This window comes from Salmo salar, chromosome ssa02 (genome assembly GCF_905237065.1).
Source record: "Salmo salar chromosome ssa02, Ssal_v3.1, whole genome shotgun sequence".
In the NCBI taxonomy this organism is placed as follows: Eukaryota; Metazoa; Chordata; class Actinopteri; order Salmoniformes; family Salmonidae; genus Salmo; species Salmo salar.
Genome location: NC_059443.1, coordinates 8834488 through 8855898, shown reverse-complemented (window position 1 = coordinate 8855898; position 21411 = coordinate 8834488). Strand labels below are relative to the sequence as shown.

Below are 21411 nucleotides of genomic sequence, written 5' to 3'. Positions count from 1 at the left end.
TTTTACCTCAGATTGGTGATGTTAGTATAAAAGTTTATAGTCATCACGATGACATAAGATTGATTGTGTAACGGTTGTGGCAAGGAGAGGACCAAGGTGCCGCGTGGTACGTGTTCATCATGTTTAGTCGTTCTGAACACTGAATCAAAAACAAAGTGGAACAAAGCGCAACAGCTCTGTCAGGTGAAAAACACAAGACAGAAAACAACTACCCACAAAAACCCTGTGGGAAAAGGCTACCTAAGTATGGCTCCCAATCAGAGACAACGATAGACAGCTGTCCCTGATTGAGAGCCATACCCGGCCATACCCGAAATACACAAAACATAGAAAACGGAACATAGAATGCCCACCCTAGTCACACCCTGGCCTAACCAAAATAGAGAACAAAACTCTCTCTATGGCCAGGGCGTGACAGATTGCTTGAAATGGATCAATATCTTTGGTTTTATACAGTAGCAACTTCCTTTAAACTGCACGCAGACATTAAAAGGGTATCCAAGAGTTGACCTGACTCTGGGGAAGTAGATAAAGGGCTTCATTACCAAAATCCAGAAGTATCCTTTTAATTTAACTAACTGAAAAGTCGTTTGTTCCCTTTTTCGTGATGGCAGCCTCCAAAAAAATCTACATCCGACATTCTAAACTATAGATATAAGCCTTATGCAAGTTCTCATCTAGTCAACCATGTATAGGTTATTCCAAATGTCCATGTGGCCTTTGAATAGTGTTAGTTTAAACAGCGTTACACCCCTGGTTCTATTGATTTCAGCGTGATATCGATGGAAGGGATTAACCAAAACAAGGGTTGTGTTACACTTACCCCGTTGGCAACCCACCCATCAAAATGCAACACTTGAAAATGTAGCTAGCTATCTTCAACAAATTGCCCTCTAACCAGTGATGTACACATTATTCCCAGATGATGTGTTTTTTGTGCAACCTCATCTCCCCCTCTCGCGCAATTGATTTCAACGTCATATCGATATGAGTGACTGACAAATAAGTGTTGCGTTTCTCTTTCCGTTTTGACGACCCCCAAATCAAACCGCATCAGTCCAAAGTGTAGCTGACTGTCTTCTGCTGGTCGTTCTGTAACCAGTGGTGTACTAAATATCTCCAGATTCCAGGTGTTTCTTTAGTTGTGTTAGTTTCAACAGCACGTACAACCTGATTTCCCCCTAATCGATATCAGTGATTTATTGCCACTTGTCAAAACGACAGGGTTTTTGGTGTGTGTGCAGTTCATAAGGTGCAGTTTATAAAATATACCATTTGATTACTATTATTGCACATGTATGGTAGATAGTACATTCTGTGTTTAGGTTTTCATTATATCACAAACTGTTTCTGCATATTGGTTATTGATTTGGATACGTTAAAACTGTTTTGACTGGGCTATTTATCAAAATGTCTTGTCAACAGGAAGCAGCGACAGCATCATGTTCAACATCATTTTTACGACTATAAATTGACTTTCAGTATTTATTTCCAATGGTATTGTGCTTAATCAGGTAAAAACTGCTGAGATGTATTTATTTTGATTATATACCAGAAATCACCAAAATGGCTTTGCCCTGCCTATCATGAGCCACATCAGTTAGCCACATCGCTCCAATGGATGGCAACTGTCGCCGAGTCCCGACTCCTTGGACAACCTCATGTTGAAATCAAATCGCATTCAAGCCATTGAGGGCTATGACAAAAACTGAGAGTTTTCTTTAAAAAAGAAATGGCAAAATAATTTAACAGTGCACCAGGGGTACTTGCTACTGTGATTCCTGAAATGCAGAGCCTGTTAATGAAGTATTTTTCTAATAAGAATTTATATTTTTGTTACATTGTTTGCTAGCTCAGCTGATTATCTAGCTAGCTCTCAGTCTCATTGACCATGAAACGTTGTGTCAAGCTAAAATACCACCTCTACAGGATTAACAACTCAACTCGAACCTGTCTACCAAGAGCAATCTGTTATTCCTTGTTATTAATCCTCCAGACCTGATGGATGCCGCTCTGCCTTACCACTGAGCTAGTTTACAGCTAGGAACTGTTCCTCAACCTCAACAGTAAGGCCCTACAGTAAAGTGGGCTATCCTCAGAGCCTAGTGTTTATGCTGCCTCACTCCCGTTCCACCTGGCGCCTTCTCAGGATCGTCCAGGCCAGAGCTTCCACCGTAGACCACAATACGATAAGAGGCCCCTATTTCCTGTGTTGACTCCGCCCAGAATCACCCCTCCTATGACTCCTTCCCAATGCACTCAGTGCTACTCGTCTAGCCTCAAGGGAACTTTACTCCAGTAACTCAGATTCCCAATTGACTAATAAACCAGATGCTTCCTTTTAAACCCTAGAGAAAAATGACATGCACTTGTATGACTCCTTGATGACACAGGTTTCAGAACAATAAAGCAAGTTTATTCAAAATTCCTTAAACAGGCATAAAATCCCAGCTCAATCCATCAATATCAGTCAATATCACAAATAAATAATCACACAAGCAATTATGATAAGCTAAAATGGACCATGGATTAGATACCTCCACTGCCCTTATCTAAATCCCTATGAGAAGCACAGCATTTAATAATAAGAAGCATGATCTCTGACCTTCTACAACTACTGTACAAATAGAATTTTGTAACCTTTATTTAACTAGGCAAGTCAGTTAGTGATTCAAAACTCTAACAGCTACTTAAAACTTTTAGCAATAAGGTAACCTTAATGATTCCTTCTGTGGAAAGGGTTCTTCATGGAACCCAAAAGAGTTCTACCTGGAACCAAACTTTTTTTAAAAAGGGTTCTCCTATGGGGACAGCCGAAGAAACATTCTAGGTTCTAGAGAGCACCTTTTTTTCTAAGAGTGTAATTACGTATTTATGGTTAACACTTGCATCTGTGGCCGTAGCAACGCCCCTCTGGCCAGTACTCATCGGCTAAAAAAAAACTCTTGTTGTTTTTCTGACGCCTATGCAAAATATATATTGTACCAGTCAAAAGTTTGGTCACACCTACTCATTCAAGGGTTGCTAGTTTAAAGAATCTGAAATACAAAATATATTTTGATTTGTTTAACACTATTTTGGTTACTACATGATTCCATATGTGATATTTCATAGTTGTAATGTCTTCACTATTATTCTACAATGTGGAAAATAGTAAAAATAAAGAACAACCCTGGAATGAGTGTCTAAACTTTAGACTGGTACTGTATGTATTGAAATAAATACATGGCTCAGTTGGTAGAGCATGGTGTTTGCAATACCAGCATGGTGTGTGCAACGCCAGGGTTGTGGGTTTGATTCCCACGGGGGGCCAGTACAAAAAAAAAAAATGTATGAAATGTATGCATTTACTACTGTAAGTCGCTCTGGATAAGAGCGTCTGCTAAATGACTAAAATGTAAAAAATGTAAATACATACAGTATCAGTCCCCTAACCCTACCACCACTCCCCTAATTGGAGTAAACTAATGTACAACAACATTTAGGCTTCTACTTCCAGCTTATACATACTATATACATTTTACTGACGCAGTATATTTACATTAGTTGTGTTTTTTTGTTTTTTTTGTCCCTCTACAAGATCTTGCACCTGCATCTGCAATCCCGCTCTTAACCCTTAAAGGGTATTTTTCAGTCTTAAAGGGGCTTTTTTCAGTCAACCACTAACCACACATTTTTCCTTACCCTTTCTTAAAGCACAGGCGCCTCCCCGCCCCAGGCTCAAGCGAGTCGTGACGCAAGTAGCCCCTAGGGTGTGGGTTCCAATACCAAATGATATGAGCATTATCTCATAATGATCCGAGCCCTCTATCACTGTGGTTACCTGACTCCTCCTTTTAGGTCTCTCCTAACTAGTCTGACCTGGGGATATTCAACGTCCTTTATTTCTCTCAATGTTCATCCTCCTCTGTGCTCCGTTTGTGAGTTTAACTGAAACTTCTTCATGGGTGTGTGTGAGATTAGGGCCTTCCTGTCAGCACTTCCTGCCCACACTCTCTGCTTACTAAAAATGACCAACTTACTCTGACGCTAGCTAGCCACTTAATACAACTTGTTTTCTCTAGATGTATACTAACGTTCAGAAGTTTGGGGTCACTTAGAAATGTCCTTATTTTTTAAAGCGATTTTTTTTGTCCATTAAAATAAAATACAATTCATCAGAAATACAGTGTAGACATTGTTAATATTGTAAATGACTATTGTAGCTGGAAACGGCAGATTTAGTCTGTGTTTCATTTCATTGTGTATTAGAAACACAGTTGGAGATCTTTGTGAGGGCATTTCACCAGTGGTTGAATGGGGAATTGGTCTTGCCGGGAAAATGTCCGAGGTTGCAACAGTAAAAAACAGGGGTGGGGCTTAGAGGGTTAGAGGTTCCAAGCCCATTCTATTCATTCTATTTCTATGTGTGCTGTTGCTGCAGTGAGGGAGGTGTTGCCTAGGCAACCGAAGACTTTGCTAAAACACCTTGCTTGTTTCAGCAAGGAGCAACAGAAAGTTACATAAAGTTATCGCAGAAACAGACTCAACCACAAGAGTGCCTGGTCATCTCGTCTTCAGTCAGCTGTTCGTTTTTTTAAACGGTTATGACGGTTATTTCATTTATTCATGACGGTCTTCATCCATGACCTCCAGCCCTAATGGCATATCAATGTCTGGAAGTGACATTGTATTTTGTTCGATGTCTTGCCTCTCTAAGTCACTCTTGAAAGACACCTCTGTTCTTAAGCACTCCTACTACTGATGAGGCAGATCTCATCTTGTTTGGGTCTTCTCAGGGCTTATTGGGGAGATATCTGTAGGCACCTCATCACATCTTCCCCACAGCTCTGTGTTCATACAGCACCTGTTTTCAGTACATGATCAACCCATTGACACAATCTATAAGTGGTTGGCTGTATTTGTGCAGAATCACATTTCAAACATTTATATTTTTGAATTGGCAGAAACACAAGTAATGCGGAAAATGTTTGATAGAAAATGTTTGATTAGGAAAATAGAAAAAGTATGAACCGTACCAATCAGTAGAGATAAGTGGTGTTTTGGTGTCCAGGGTCATATTCACTATGCACCAAACAGAAGATAACAGACTGCAACACGGAGGGATGTGTCCAATAAGAAACACTCGTGTTTTTATTTTTCTGTTGCAAAAGGTTTTGCTACGGTGTGCACTAATGAATATGTCCCAGCATTGTGTGTGTGGCTGTGTGCTGAAACAGAACAATGGTTGTTTGTTGTTCCATCCAGGCTATAGCCCAGAACTCTGAACTGAGAGAGCGTCTGAGCAACATTCACGCTGAGTCCCGCTGCGTCCCAGAATCCTCCACTGGGCTCATAAACCTCTCTGGTCCCCTACAGGTGGGTGTGGGACATGCATGACGACGTGCATGATGACACACCCTCCCTCCCACATCAGCATCATCAGGTTTACAAAATTCCACTAACTTGTCAGAGGATTCCGGAATCCAGATGATTCTGGATTTTATGCATATTCCCTCCTAATTCTAGGAATCTAAACTGTGATTTCTGGAAAAACCTGGGAACTTTGTGAAAGTTACCAGAATTTTACAACCCTGATCATCATCATTGGCATTATTATCTAGTGAGAACAGGCTATATGATTATAATAGCATTTCACCCATTTTATAATCTGCTGGCCTTAGTCCCAATACAACAGGTGTTGTCCCACTCACTGCTTGTTTAGCCCCTCTGTAATGATGAGTGGGTATCATCACAACATCTCCTTAGTTGTTACAGAGTAACAGGTTCAGCACTGTTTTCTACTCCTAACTGTTACAATATGGATGCTTAGTGTTGACAGCTCCAACTCCTACTTATCAAGCTAAGTGTTGAGACAACAACTGATTACAAGATTAGACTGAAGGGATTGTTAGTTGTAAACACCTCTCCTTCTGTTCAGAGTCAGTTGTTATCCTGAAGAGCTCAACACACACACACACACACACACACACACACACACACACACACACACACACACACACACACACACACACACACACACACACACAGTGAATCCGAGTCTGTGGTACTCAGGAGCTACACACACACACACACACACACACACACACACACACACACACACACACACACACACACACACACACACACACACACAGTGAATCAGAGTCTGTTGGTATCCTCAGGGAGCTACACACACACACACACACACACACACACACACACACACACACACACACACACACACACACAGTGAATCAGAGTCTGTTGGTATCCTCAGGGAGCTCACACACACACACACACACACACACACACACACACACACACACACACACACACACACACACACACACACACACACAGTGAATCAGAGTCCGTTGGTATCCTCAGGGAGCTCACCCAACACACACACACACACACACACACACACACACACACACACACACACACACACACACACACACACACACACACACACACACACACAGTGAATCAGAGTCCGTTGGTATCCTCAGGGAGCTCACACACACACACACACACACACACACACACACACACACACACACACACACACACACACACACACACACACACACACACACACACACACACACACACACACACACACACACAGTGAATCAGAGTCCGTTGGTATCCTCAGGGAGCTCACACACACACACACACACACACACATACACACACACACACACACACACACACACACACACACACACACACACACACACACACACACACACACACACACACACACACACAGTGAATCAGAGTCCGTTGGTATCCTCAGGGAGCTCACACACACACACACACACACACACACACACACACACACACACACACACAGTTAGTGATTCTATTATTGTCAGAGGAGTTTCCTCAGAGGAAGGCTTCCCTGTTTCTAATGCACTGTCTGGGTCCCCCTATGGGCCCTAGTCAATAGCACTGTCTGGGTCCCCCTATGGATCCTGGTCAATAGTACTGTCTGGGTCCCCCTTTGGGCCCTGGTCAACAGTGCTGTCTGGGTCTACCCTCTGGGCCCTGGTCAACAGTACAGTCTGGGTCCCCCTCTGGGCCCTGGTCAACAGTACTGTCTGGGTCCTCCTATGGGCCCTGGTCAACAGTACAGTCTGGGTCCCCCTCTGGGACCTGGACAACAGTCCTGTCTGGGTCCTCCTATGGGCCCTGGTCAACAGTACTGTCTAGGTCCCCCTCTGGGCCCTGGTCAACAGTACTGTCTGGGTCCCCCTCTGGGCCCTGGTCAACAGTCCTGTCTGGGTCCTCCTATGGGCCCTGGTCAACAGTACTGTCTAGGTCCCCCTCTGGGCCCTGGTCAACAGTACAGTCTAGGTCCCCTATGGGCCCTGGGCAACAGTACTATCTGGGTCCTCCCTATGGTCCCTGGTCAATAGTACTGTCTGGGTCCCCCTCTGGGCCCTGGTCAACAGCCTTACAGTCTGGGTCTCCTATGGTCCCTGGTTAACAGTACAGTCTGGGTCCTCCCTGGGCCCTGGTCAACAGTACTGTCTGGGTCCCCCTCTGGGCCCTGGTCAACAGTCCTGTCTGGGTCCTCCTATGGGCCCTGGTCAACAGTACTGTCTGGGTCCCCCTATGGGCCCCTGGTCAACAGTACTGTCTGGGTCCCCCTCTGGGCCCTGGGCAACAGTACTGTCTGGGTCCTCCTATGGGCCCTGGTCAACAGTACTGTCTGGGTCCCCCTCTGGGCCCTGGTCAACAGTACAGTCTGGGTCCTCCTATGGGCCCTGGTCAACAGAAGTCTGGGTCCCCTCTGGGCCCCTGGTCAACAGTACTGTCTGGGTCCCCCTCTGGGCCCTGGGCAACGTGCTGTCTGGGTCGTTCACTCCTCTGGTCCCTGGTCAGCAGTACTGTCTGGGTCCCCCTCTGGGCCCTGGGCAACACGGACACTTTGGTCCCCTCCGGGCCCTGGTCAACAGTACTGTCTGGGTCCCCCTCTGGGCCCTGGTCAACAGTACTGTCTGGGTCCTCCTATGGGCCCTGGTCAACAGTCCTGTCTAGGTCCCCCTCTGGGCCCTGGTCAACAGTACTGTCTGGGTCCCCCTCTGGGCCCTGGGCAACAGTACTGTCTGGGTCCCCCTCTGGGCCCTGGGCAACAGTACTGTCTGGGTCCTCCTATGGTCCCTGGTCAACAGTACTGTCTGGGTCCCCCTCTGGGCCCTGGTCAACAGTACAGTCTGGGTCCTCCTATGGTCCCTGGTCAACAGTACAGTCTGGGTCCTCCTAGGGCCCTGGTCAACAGTACAGTCTGGGTCCTCCTATGGGCCCTGGTCAACAGTACTGTCTGGGTCCCCCTCTGGGCCCTGGGCAAACCACTGTCTGCGGTCTGCCCTCTGGGCCCTGGTAACAGTACAGTCTGGAAGTTATACCGCAGGCCCTGGTCAGCAATGGGCTATGCGGAATACCCCTCTGGGACACCAGGACAACAGTACTGTCTGGGTCCTCCTATGGGCCCTAACAAGCTAGTACTGTCTGGGTCTCCCTCTTGGGCCTGGTCAACAGTACTGTCTGGGTCCCCCTTGGGCCCTGGACAACAGTACTGTCTGGGTCCCCCTCTGGGCCCTGGTCAACAGTACTGTCTGGGTCCCCTCTGGGCCCTGGTCAACAGTACTGTCTGGGTCCTCCTATGGGCCCTGGTCAACAGTACTGTCTGGGTCCTCCTATGGGCCCTGGTCAACAGTACTGTCTGGGTCCCCCTATAGGCCCTGGTCAACAGTACTGTCTGGGTCCTCCTATGGGCCCTGGTCAACAGTACTGTCTGGGTCCTCCTATGGGCCCTGGTCAACAGTACTGTCTGGGTCCCCCTATGGGCCCTGGTCAACAGTACTGTCTGGGTCCTCCATGGGCCCTGGTCAATAGTACTGTCTGGGTCCCCTCTGGGCCCTGGTCAACAGTACTGTCTGGGTCCCCCTATGGGCCTTGGCCAACAGTACTGTCTGGGTCCCCCTCTGGGTCCCTGGTCAACAGTACTGTCTGGGTCCCCCTCTGGGCCCTGGTCAACAGTACAGTCTGGGTCCTCCTATGGTCCCTGGTCAACAGTACAGTCTGGGTCCTCCTATGGTCCCTGGTCAACAGTACAGTCTGGGTCCTCCTATGGGCCCTGGTCAACAGTACTGTCTAGGTCCCCCTCTGGGCCCTGGTCAACAGTCCTGTCTGGGTCCTCCTATGGGCCCTGGTCAACAGTACTGTCTAGGTCCCCCTCTGGGCCCTGGTCAACAGTACTGTCTAGGTCCCCCTCTGGGCCCTGGGCAACAGTACTGTCTGGGTCCTCCTATGGTCCCTGGTCAACAGTACTGTCTGGGTCCCCCTCTGGGCCCTGGTCAACAGTACAGTCTGGGTCCCTCCTAGGCCCTGGTCAACAGTACAGTCTGGGTCCTCCCTATGGGCCCTGGTCAACAGTACTGTCTGGGTCCCCCTCTGGGCCCTGGTCAACAGTACTGTCTAGGTCCCCCTCTGGGCCCTGGGCAACAGTACTGTCTGGGTCCTCCTATGGTCCCTGGTCAACAGTACTGTCTGGGTCCCCCTCTGGGCCCTGGTCAACAGTACAGTCTGGGTCCTCCTATGGTCCCTGGTCAACAGTACAGTCTGGGTCCTCCTATGGTCCCTGGTCAACAGTACAGTCTGGGTCCTCCTATGGGCCCTGGTCAACAGTACTGTCTAGGTCCCCCTCTGGGCCCTGGTCAACAGTCCTGTCTGGGTCCTCCTATGGGCCCTGGTCAACAGTACTGTCTGGGTCCTCCTATGGGCCCTGGTCAACAGTACAGTCTGGGTCCCCCTATGGGCCCTGGTCAACAGTACTGTCTGGGTCCTCCTATGGGCCCTGGTCAACAGTACTGTCTGGGTCTACCCTCTGGGCCCTGGTCAACAGTACAGTCTGGGTCCTCCTATGGGCCCTGGTCAACAGTACTGTCTGGGTCCCCCTCTGGGACCTGGACAACAGTACTGTCTGGGTCCTCCTATGGGCCCTGTTCAATAGTACTGTCTGGGTCCCCCTCTGGGCCCTGGTCAACAGTACTGTCTGGGTCCCCCTATGGTCCTTGGCCAACAGTACTGTCTGGGTCCCCCTCTGGGCCCTGGTCAACAGTACTGTCTGGGTCCTCCTATGGGCCCTGGTCAACAGTACTGTCTGGGTCCTCCTATGGGCCCTGGTCAACAGTACTGTCTGGGTCCCCCTCTGGGCCCTGGCCAATAGTACAGTCTGGGTCCTCCTATGGGCCTTGGTCAACAGTACTGTCTAGGTCCCCCTCTGGGCCCTGGGCAACAGTACTGTCTGGGTCCTCCTATGGGCCCTGGTCAACAGTACTGTCTGGGTCCCCCTCTGGGCCCTGGTCAACAGTACTGTCTGGGTCCTCTTATGGGCCCTGGTCAACAGTACTGTCTGGGTCCTCCTATGGGCCCTGGTCAACAGTACTGTCTGGGTCCCCCTCTGGGCCCTGGCCAATAGTACAGTCTGGGTCCTCCTATGGGCCTTGGTCAACAGTACTGTCTAGGTCCCCCTCTGGGCCCTGGTCAACAGTACTGTCTGGGTCCTCCTATGGGCCCTGGTCAACAGTACTGTCTGGGTCCCCCTCTGGGCCCTGGTCAACAGTACTGTCTGGGTCCTCTTATGGGCCCTGGTCAACAGTACTGTCTGGGTCCTCCTATGGGCCCTGGTCAACAGTACCGTCTGGGTCCCCCTCTGGGCCCTGGTCAACAGTACTGTCTGGGTCCCCCTGTGGGCCCTGGTCAACAGTACATTCTGGGTCTCTTTCTGGGCCCTGGTCAACAGTACTGCCCTATAACAGGAATAAGGTACATTTGAGACACAACCTGTATGTGTTTTCAGTTCACACAGTCACACTATTCTTTGGAAATGTACATGTTTAATCATGGTTTATTGTTTCAGACAATAATGTTTTTTCCTTTTGAAAGTTCTAACAACAGGAGAATGAGTTCAAATTAATCTAAGCCTATACCTAGCTGAATTAATCTGAGCCTAAACCTAACTGAATTAATCTAAGCATTAAACCTAACTGACATTATGTTCTCCTCTTATTAGAAGCAAGACTCCACCGATGGATCCCACCCCCTAGTTCACCAGGCGTCCAATGAGAGCAGAGCGTCCATCACAGAGTCTCTGTCAGAGTTCTTCGATGCTCAGGAGGTTCTACTGTCTGCCAGCTCCTCAGAAAATGAGGTCAGTGTCTGACTGGGCTGCTCTCTCTCGCTCTCTGCTGTTGAAACCAGTCAATACTGGAGGAGGAGAGGAGGAGGGAGGGGGAGGAGGAGGGAGGGATAGGAGGACAGGAAGGGAGGGAGGATCGGGGAGGAGAAGGAGGACGAGGAGCAAGGGGAGGCTATGGGGTGGGAGGAGGATGAGGAGGGGGATGATTAGAGAGGATGAGGAGGGTGGAGAAGAGGGAGGAAGATGAGGAGGGAGGATGAGGATAGAGGAGGGAGGGGGATGAGGAGGGATAATGAGGAGGGAGGAGGGAGGGGAATGAGGAGGGAGGGGATGAGGAGGATGAGAAGCGAGAAGGAGAGAGAGGAGGGAGGGGGATGAGGAGGAAGGATGAGGAGGGAGGGGGATGAGGAGGATGAGGCGAGAGAGGAGGGAGGGGGATGAGGAGGGAGGAGGAGAGAGAGGAGGAAAGAGAGGAGGGAGGGGGATGAGGAGGGAGGAGGAGAGAGAGGAGGAAAGAGAGGAGGGAGGGGGATGAGGAGGATGAGGAGAGAGAGGAGGGAGGGGGATGAGGAGGAAGGAGGAGAGAGAGGAGGGAGGGGGATGAGGAAGGAGGAGGTGGAGAGAGAGGAGGAAAGAGAGGAGGGAGGGGGATGAGGAGGATGAGGAGAGAGAGAGGAGGGAGGGGGGGTGAGGAGGGAGGAGGATGAGGAGAGAGAGGAGGGAGGGGGATGAGGAGGAAAGGAGGAGAGAGAGGAGGAGAGAGAGGAGGGAGGGGGGATTGAGGAGGAAGGAGGAGAGAGAGGAGGAGAGAGAGGAGGGAGGGGGGATTGAGGAGGAAGGAGGAGAGAGAGGAGGAGAGAGAGGAGGGAGGGGGATGAGGAGGAAGGAGGAGAGAGAGAGGAGGAGAGAGATGAGGGAGGGGGATGAGGAGGAGGAGGTGGAGAGAGAGGAGGAAAGAGAGGAGGGAGGGGGATGAGGAGGAAGGAGGAGAGAGAGAGGAAGAGAGGGAGGGGGATGAGGAGGAAGGAGGAGAGAGAGAGGAGAGAGAGAGGGAGGAGGAGGGAGGAGGAGAGAGAGAGGAGGAGAGAGAGGAGGGAGGGGGATGAGGAAGGAGGAGGTGGAGAGAGAGGAGGAGAGAGAGGAGGGAGGGGGATGAGGAGGGAGGAGGAGAGAGAGAGGAGGAAAGAGAGGAGGGAGGGGGAGGAGGAGGGAGGAGGAGAGAGAGAGGAAGAGAGAGAGGAGGGGGATGAGGAGGGAGGAGGAGAGAGAGAGGAGGAAAGAGAGGAGGGAGGGGGATGAGGAGGGAGGAGGAGAGAGAGAGGAGGAGAGAGAAGGGAGGGGGATGAGGAAGGAGGAGGTGGAGAGAGAGGAGGAAAGAGAGGAGGGAGGGGGATGAGGAGGGAGGAGGAGAGAGAGAGGAGGAAAGAGAGGAGGGAGGGGGATGAGGAAGGAGGAGGTGGAGAGAGGAGTAACAGATGTGGAGGATACTTTGTCTGGACACACTTCTGGCTTCAGACTTAATGAGGCTCCTCCAGTCAGAGCTCTGAGCTACAGAACATGTTCAGTATGTTTTCTGTTGCTGTGTGAAAGTGAATTACCCCCATCTAAAAATAAAATACCCTTACTGCAGAGAGGAGAGTAGCTGTCAGTGTCTTCTCTGGGACCGACCGTCTCCCTCCCCCTCCGTTCTCAAACCCACTGAATGCATCCCAAATGGCATCATATTCCCTATTTACGGCACCATTTTGACCAGGGCCCATGGGGAATAGGGCACCATTTATGATGTTCCCATATGTTGTGACAGGATGTTGAAAGGGACCTGACAGCTTCCTGTTTCCTGGTTCTCACTTCTCTCAGGTGGGCGCTGTTAAAAAGGTATATTTGACCTGTCACTAATGATAATGTAGGATTTATTCTTTATCCTGCAGGCCTCTGATGATGACTCATACATCAGTGACAACGTCAGCGACAACATCTCCATGGACAACTTCAGCAACGAGACGGAGAGACCTAACTCGGGTAAGGGGACACTTTACCATGTGTGTTCCAAGTGGCACCCTATTCCCAGTATAATGCACTCCTGTTGACCAGGGCTCATAGAGCTCTGTTCAACACTAGTACAATAGGGTGCAATTTGGGACGTGTTTTCCTGGTTACGTATTGACATACAGTAGTTATGACCACTAATATCCTGATCATAACCCTCCACCCTCCAGGCTGTGAAGAGAACGGGACCCTTCTGAGAAGACGCAGGTCGTGCCTGCCGTCGGCCAGCCCTAACACCAGTAACATCAGTCTATGGAACATCCTTAAGAACAACATAGGGAAAGACCTCTCCAAGGTATCCATGGACTTTTAGCTTTATTTCTGTCAACTGTGTTGGTTTATTTCTGTCTCCTGTGTTGGTTTATTTCTGTCTACTGTGTTGGTTTATTTCTGTCTCCTGTGTTGGTTTATTTCTGTCTACTGTGTTGGTTTATTTCTGTCTCCTGTGTTGGTTTATTTCTGTCTACTGTGTTGGTTTATTTCTGTCTCCTGTGTTGGTTTATTTCTGTCTACTGTGTTGGTTTATTTCTGTCTCCTGTGTTGGTTTATTTCTGTCTACTGTGTTGGTTTATTTCTGTCTCCTGTGTTGGTTTATTTCTGTCTACTGTGTTGGTTTATTTCTGTCTACTGTGTTGGTTTATTTCTGTCTCCTGTGTTGGTTTATTTCTGTCTCCTGTGTTGGTTTATTTCTGTCTACTGTGTTGGTTTATTTCTGTCTACTGTGTTGGTTTATTTCTGTCTCCTGTGTTGGTTTATTTCTGTCTACTGTGTTGGTTTATTTCTGTCTACTGTGTTGGTTTATTTCTGTCTACTGTGTTGGTTTATTTCTGTCTCCTGTGTTGGTTTATTTCTGTCTACTGTGTTGGTTTATTTCTGTCTACTGTGTTGGTTTATTTCTGTCTACTGTGTTGGTTTATTTCTGTCTACTGTGTTGGTTTATTTCTGTCTCCTGTGTTGGTTTATTTCTGTCTACTGTGTTGGTTTATTTCTGTCTACTGTGTTGGTTTATTTCTGTCTACTGTGTTGGTTTATTTCTGTCTCCTGTGTTGGTTTATTTCTGTCTACTGTGTTGGTTTATTTCTGTCTACTGTGTTGGTTTATTTCTGTCTACTGTGTTGGTTTATTTCTGTCTACTGTGTTGGTTTATTTCTGTCTACTGTGTTGGTTTATTTCTGTCTCCTGTGTTGGTTTATTTCTGTCTCATGTGTTGGTTTATTTCTGTCTCCTGTGTTGGTTTATTTCTGTCTACTGTGTTGGTTTATTTCTGTCTCCTGTGTTGGTTTATTTCTGTCTCATGTGTTGGTTTATTTCTGTCTCCTGTGTTGGTTTATTTCTGTCTCCTGTGTTGGTTTATTTCTGTCTCCTGTGTTGGTTTATTTCTGTCTCCTGTGTTGGTTTATTTCTGTCTCCTGTGTTGGTTTATTTCTGTCTACTGTGTTGGTTTATTTCTGTCTCCTGTGTTGGTTTATTTCTGTCTCCTGTGTTGGTTTATTTCTGTCTCCTGTGTTGATTTATTTCTGTCTACTGTGTTGGTTTATTTCTGTTGTGTTGGTGATTTGTCTCTGCCTACGTAGAACGTGGAGATTCCTCTGTTGTGAAAAGCTCTAAACATGACTAAATGTCTAATTATTATACTTCCGTTATTCCATTTGGTTTACGTGACATTATTACATAATTACTACATTTGTTTTCTTATGAAGGTGACCAAATCTAGCTTTGTGATTGCTGTGTAAATGTGTTGTAATGATTATTCAGGTGGCTATGCCTGTTCAGCTGAACGAGCCCCTCAACACCCTGCAGAGACTGTGTGAGGAGCTGGAGTACAGCGAGCTGCTGGACAGAGCTGCTAACACACAGGACCCCTTTGAACGCATGGTGAGAGGGGATGTGTACCCACACACACACACACACACACACACACACACACACACACACACACACACACACACACACACACACACACACACACACACACACACACACTGACATAGTACCACTTTCACACATACACACACTGAACAAATTCACACATTTGGGCACACAAGACCCCTTCTGCACAAATGGTGAATAATACACACTCTTCACGGTAGTGCTGTAATGTCCTATGGACATTTCAGGAGAAATTACATTTCATTCCCACTGGCTAGATCCTGATTGGACCCTTCAGCTGTAGCCAGTAGTGTGCCTTGGCTCGCTCCGTTTTAAATTACTTGGTACAAATGATCTGTTTGGTTTTCTGCTTTTGTGCATATAATTGTTTATCAGCAATTGTATATGACTACTATAATGGATTGAGGATTTAGGATCAGCACTTCCCTGATTTGATGGCTCTTTGTATTCACTGACCAGTTTTTCTAAAGCTAGAGACATTTGATGAAAGCCTTTGAAGACATGGGACCTCACTGCGGTAATAAATGTGTGTGGAATATATTTCCTGCAGAGCGTTTGTTCCATTTGAAATGATGAATGTGTGTTACTGGCTGCAGTCGCTCAGTGTGAATGACAGGCATAGGACCAGAGCTAGACCCACAGCTTCCACACTCCCCGACCAATAGAAGTTGAGTGGAGTTTGTCAGTTTGTCAGTTTGTCAGAGAGGTGGGCGTCATAGCGATGATACATGAGGTGAACTAGAGAAACGGGCAGAGGTGTCAGTAAATACAGGCTGCGTTCCAAATGGCTCCCTATACCCATTAAGGCTCTGGTCAAAAGTAGTGCACTTGGAAATAGGGTGCTATTTGGGATGCAGCCTGTATTTATTGACACCTTTGCCCTTTCTCTAGTTCACCTCATGGATCATCGCTATGATTGTGTGTTCTCTTCCTCCCCTCACTGCATTATCAGCAGGTAGAGCCAAACATCAATCAACAGCTAGGCATTAGTTACAGACAGAGGTACAGTAATGCTACATCAATCAATAGCTAGGCATTAGATACAGACAGAGGTACAGTAGTGCTACATCAATCAATAGCTAGGCATTAGTTACAGAGAGAGGTACAGTAGTGCTACATCAATCAATAGCTAGGCATTAGTTACAGACAGAGGTACAGTAATGCTACATTAATCAATAGCTAGGCATTAGTTACAGACAGAGGTACAGTAATGCTACATCAATCAACAGCTAGGCATTAGTTACAGACAGAGGTACAGTAATGCTACATCAATCAATAGCTAGGCATTAGTTACAGAGGTACAGTAATGCAACATCAATCAATAGCTAGGCATTAGTTTCAGACAGAGGTACAGTAGTGCTCTCTAGACTACAGCGAGCAAAGCCTACCTTGTTTATTAGTGTTATTAATAACCTGTGTTATGAGGAAATATTTAGCCATTCAGCCACTTTCTCCATCACTTGTGTTAGTTTAATTGCAACCTGCTCCCAAACTCAGATTTCTGAAAAACCTGGGAATTTTGCAACTCTAATCTGTGTTGAAGAGGAGAGGTAGCAGGCAGCTGAAGACAGCTCTAATCTGTGTTGAAGAGGAGAGGCAGCAGGCAGCTGAAGACTGCTCTAATCTGTGTTGAAGAGGAGAGGCAGCTGAAGACCGCTCTAATCTGTGTTGAAGAGGAGAGGCAGCTGAAGACAGCTGTAGTCTGTGTTGAAGAGGACAGGCAGCTGAAGACAGCTCTAATCTGTGTTGAAGAGGAGAGGCAGCTGAAGACCGCTCTAATCTGTGTTGAAGAGGAGAGGCAGCTGAAGACAGCTGTAGTCTGTGTTGAAGAGGACAGGCAGCTGAAGACAGCTCTAATCTGTGTTGAAGAGGACAGGCAGCAAGCAGATGAAGACAGCTGTAGTCTGTGTTGAAGAGGACAGGCAGCAGGCAGCTGAAGATAGCTCTAGTCTGTGTTGAAGAGGACAGGCAGCAGGCAAATGAAGACAGCTGTAGTCTGTGTTGAAGAGGACAGGCAGCAGGCAAATGAAGACAGCTCTAATCTGTGTTGAAGAGGAGAGGCAGCAGGAAGATGAAGACAGCTGTAGTCTGTGTTGAAGAGGACAGGCAGCAGGCAGATGAAGACAGCTGTAGTCTGTGTTGAAGAGGACAGGCAGCAGGCAGCTGAAGACAGCTCTAATCTGTGTTGAAGAGGACAGGCTGCAGGCAGCTGAAGACAGCTCTAGTCTGTGTTGAAGAGGACAGGCTGCAGGCAGCTGAAGACAGCTCTAGTCTGTGTTGAAGAGGACAGGCAGCAGGCAGATGAAGACAGCTGTAGTCTGTGTTGAAGAGGACAGGCTGCAGGCAGCTGAAGACAGCTCTAGTCTGTGTTGAAGAGGACAGGCTGCAGGCAGCTGAAGACAGCTCTAGTCTGTGTTGAAGAGGACAGGCAGCTGAAGACAGCTCTAATCTGTGTTGAAGAGGACAGGCAGCAGGCAGATGAAGACAGCTATCCCATCAGGGTCTTTGTGGAGTGGAGGAGATGGTGATGATGAAGATGAGTGCTTTTCCCCTGGCCCAGTGTGGCCTATCAGAGGGGACATCCAGATCCAGACAGCATCCTCTCAGCCAGCCAGCCACTCTGGCTTCCTCTCAAATGACACCCTATTCCCTATGGGCCCTGATTAAAAGTAGTGCACTAAATAGAGTTCCATTGGGACACAGCCTCTCCCATTCAGTTTCACATTACTGAGGTCATCAGGCCCATTCTACTCAAATGGAGAGGAAATTATTTACATTTTATTTATTTAACTAGAAAAGCCAGTTAAGACCAAATTCTTATTTACAGTGAGTAAACCCTAACCCGGACGACACTGGGCCAATTGTGCGCCGCCCTATGGGACTCCCAATCACGGACGGTTGTGATACAGCCTGGAATTGAACCAGGGTCTGTAGTGACACCACTAGCACTGAGATGCTGCGCCACTCCGGAGCCCAATGATAGCTATATCTGTGGGAAATGGAATGGGAATTTCACCAGCAATGATCAGTTGTTAGAATGAAGGGTTATTGAAGGGTTCATTTGACACAAACCCACTACAAACAGTTCTCCTGCGTACCCACAGGGGTAATTATGGTGGGACGACCTCTTATCTCATAGAGATGTACTAGAGGGCTCATCTCCGGCTCAGGTCATCTTTGGAGAATGGAGATAGCACAGACAGCGCCATTGAGGGCTGTCCTCTATCCAACTCTATGGTTCCACTTTGCACTTTCTGTCATCCATAAAAACTGTCATAATGTCATTCTTGGGTTGACCTGTGTTTTGACTCACTAACTACTGTCCGTGTGTGTGTGTGTGTGTGTGTGTGTGTGTGTGTGTGTGTGTGTGTGTGTGTGTGTGTGTGTGTGTGTGTGTGTGTGTGTGTGTGTGTGTGTGTGTGTGTGTGTGTGTGTGTGTGGTTATCCTGCTCAAGTGTTACTGATGATGTCCATTAGAATGTGCTGATGACTGATACTTGAAAACTGACCAGTGCTGTTAACTGTCTGTAGGTGTACGTAGCCACGTTTGCAGTGTCGGGGTACGCGTCCAGCTACCACCGAGCGGGAGGAAAGCTTGTCAGTTTGTCAGTTTGTCAGAGAGGTGGGCGTCATAGCGATGATACATGAGGTGAACTAGAGAAACGGGCAGAGGTGTCAGTAAATACAGGCTGCGTTCCAAATGGCTCCCTATACCCATTAAGGCTCTGGTCAAAAGTAGTGCACTTGGAAATAGGGTGCTATTTGGGATGCAGCCTGTATTTATTGACACCTCTGCCCTTTTCTCTAGTTCACCTCATGGATCATCGCTATGATTGTGTGTTCTCTTCCTCCCCTCACTGCATTATCAGCAGGTAGAGCCAAACATCAATCAACAGCTAGGCATTAGTTACAGACAGAGGTACAGTAATGCTACATCAATCAATAGCTAGGCATTAGTTACAGACAGAGGTACAGTAATGCTACATCAATCAATAGCTAGGCATTAAGTGTTACAGAGAGAGGTACAGTAGTGCTACATCAATCAATAGCTAGGCATTAGTTACAGACAGAGGTACAGTAATGCTACATTAATCAATAGCTAGGCATTAGTTACAGACAGAGGTACAGTAATGCTACATCAATCAACAGCTAGGCATTAGTTACAGACAGAGGTACAGTAATGCTACATCAATCAATAGCTAGGCATTAGTTACAGAGGTACAGTAATGCAACATCAATCAATAGCTAGGCATTAGTTTCAGACAGAGGGTACAGTAGTGTCTCTCTAGACTACAGCGAGCAAAGCCTACCTTGTTTATTAGTGTTATTAATAACCTGTGTTATGAGGAAATATTTAGCCATTCAGCCACTTTCTCCATCACTTGTGTTAGTTTAATTGCAACCTGCTCCCAAACTCAGATTTCTGAAAAACCTGGGAATTTTGCAACTCTAATCTGTGTTGAAGAGGAGAGGTAGCAGGCAGCTGAAGACAGCTCTAATCTGTGTTGAAGAGGAGAGGCAGCAGGCAGCTGAAGACTGCTCTAATCTGTGTTGAAGAGGAGAGGCAGCTGAAGACCGCTCTAATCTGTGTTGAAGAGGAGAGGCAGCTGAAGACAGCTGTAGTCTGTGTTGAAGAGGACAGGCAGCTGAAGACAGCTCTAATCTGTGTTGAAGAGGAGAGGCAGCTGAAGACCGCTCTAATCTGTGTTGAAGAGGAGAGGCAGCTGAAGACAGCTGTAGTCTGTGTTGAAGAGGACAGGCAGCTGAAGACAGCTCTAATCTGTGTTGAAGAGGACAGGCAGCAAGCAGATGAAGACAGCTGTAGTCTGTGTTGAAGAGGACAGGCAGCAGGCAGCTGAAGATAGCTCTAGTCTGTGTTGAAGAGGACAGGCAGCAGGCAAATGAAGACAGCTGTAGTCTGTGTTGAAGAGGACAGGCAGCAGGCAAATGAAGACAGCTCTAATCTGTGTTGAAGAGGAGAGGCAGCAGGAAGATGAAGACAGCTGTAGTCTGTGTTGAAGAGGACAGGCAGCAGGCAGATGAAGACAGCTGTAGTCTGTGTTGAAGAGGACAGGCAGCAGGCAGCTGAAGACAGCTCTAATCTGTGTTGAAGAGGACAGGGCAGCAGGCAGCTGAAGACAGCTCTAGTCTGTGTTGAAGAGGACAGGCTGCAGGCAGCTGAAGACAGCTGTAGTCTGTGTTGAAGAGGACAGGCAGCAGGCAGATGAAGACAGCTGTAGTCTGTGTTGAAGAGGACGGGCAGCAGGCAGCTGAAGACAGCTCTAATCTGTGTTGAAGAGGACAGGCAGCAGGCAGCTGAAGACAGCTCTAATCTGTGTTGAAGAGGACAGGCTGCAGGCAGCTGAAGACAGCTCTAGTCTGTGTTGAAGAGGACAGGCAGCTGAAGACAGCTCTAATCTGTGTTGAAGAGGACAGGCAGCAGGCAGATGAAGACAGCTATCCCATCAGGGTCTTTGTGGAGTGGAGGAGATGGTGATGATGAAGATGAGTGCTTTTCCCCTGGCCCAGTGTGGCCTATCAGAGGGGACATCCAGATCCAGACAGCATCCTCTCAGCCAGCCAGCCACTCTGGCTTCCTCTCAAATGACACCCTATTCCCTATGGGCCCTGATTAAAAGTAGTGCACTAAATAGAGTTCCATTGGGACACAGCCTCTCCCATTCAGTTTCACATTACTGAGGTCATCAGGCCCATTCTACTCAAATGGAGAGGAAATTATTTACATTTTATTTATTTAACTAGAAAAGCCAGTTAAGACCAAATTCTTATTTACAGTGAGTAAACCCTAACCCGGACGACACTGGGCCAATTGTGCGCCGCCCTATGGGACTCCCAATCACGGACGGTTGTGATACAGCCTGGAATTGAACCAGGGTCTGTAGTGACACCACTAGCACTGAGATGCTGCGCCACTCCGAGCCCAATGATAGCTATATCTGTGGGAAATGGAATGGGAATTTCACCAGCAATGATCAGTTGTTAGAATGAAGGGTTATTGAAGGGTTCATTTGACACAAACCCACTACAAACAGTTCTCCTGCGTACCCACAGGGGTAATTATGGTGGGACGACCTCTTATCTCATAGAGATGTACTAGAGGGCTCATCTCCGGCTCAGGTCATCTTTGGAGAATGGAGATAGCACAGACAGCGCCATTGAGGGCTGTCCTCTATCCAACTCTATGGTTCCACTTTGCACTTTCTGTCATCCATAAAACTGTCATAATGTCATTCTTGGGTTGACCTGTGTTTTGACTCACT

General features: G+C 47.7%; 1 protein-coding gene across 1 annotated transcript in view; it reads left to right on the top strand.

The window, feature by feature from the left end:
* The window catches only part of LOC123727807 (oxysterol-binding protein-related protein 3-like), a 142205-nt gene that overhangs the window by 99905 nt on the left and 20889 nt on the right, over positions 1–21411 (top strand). Inside the window, 5 exon segments of the mRNA XM_045697150.1 lie at positions 5248–5358; positions 11069–11206; positions 13123–13213; positions 13411–13535; positions 14996–15115. Of these exon segments, the coding sequence (XP_045553106.1) occupies positions 5248–5358; positions 11069–11206; positions 13123–13213; positions 13411–13535; positions 14996–15115 (585 nt within the window).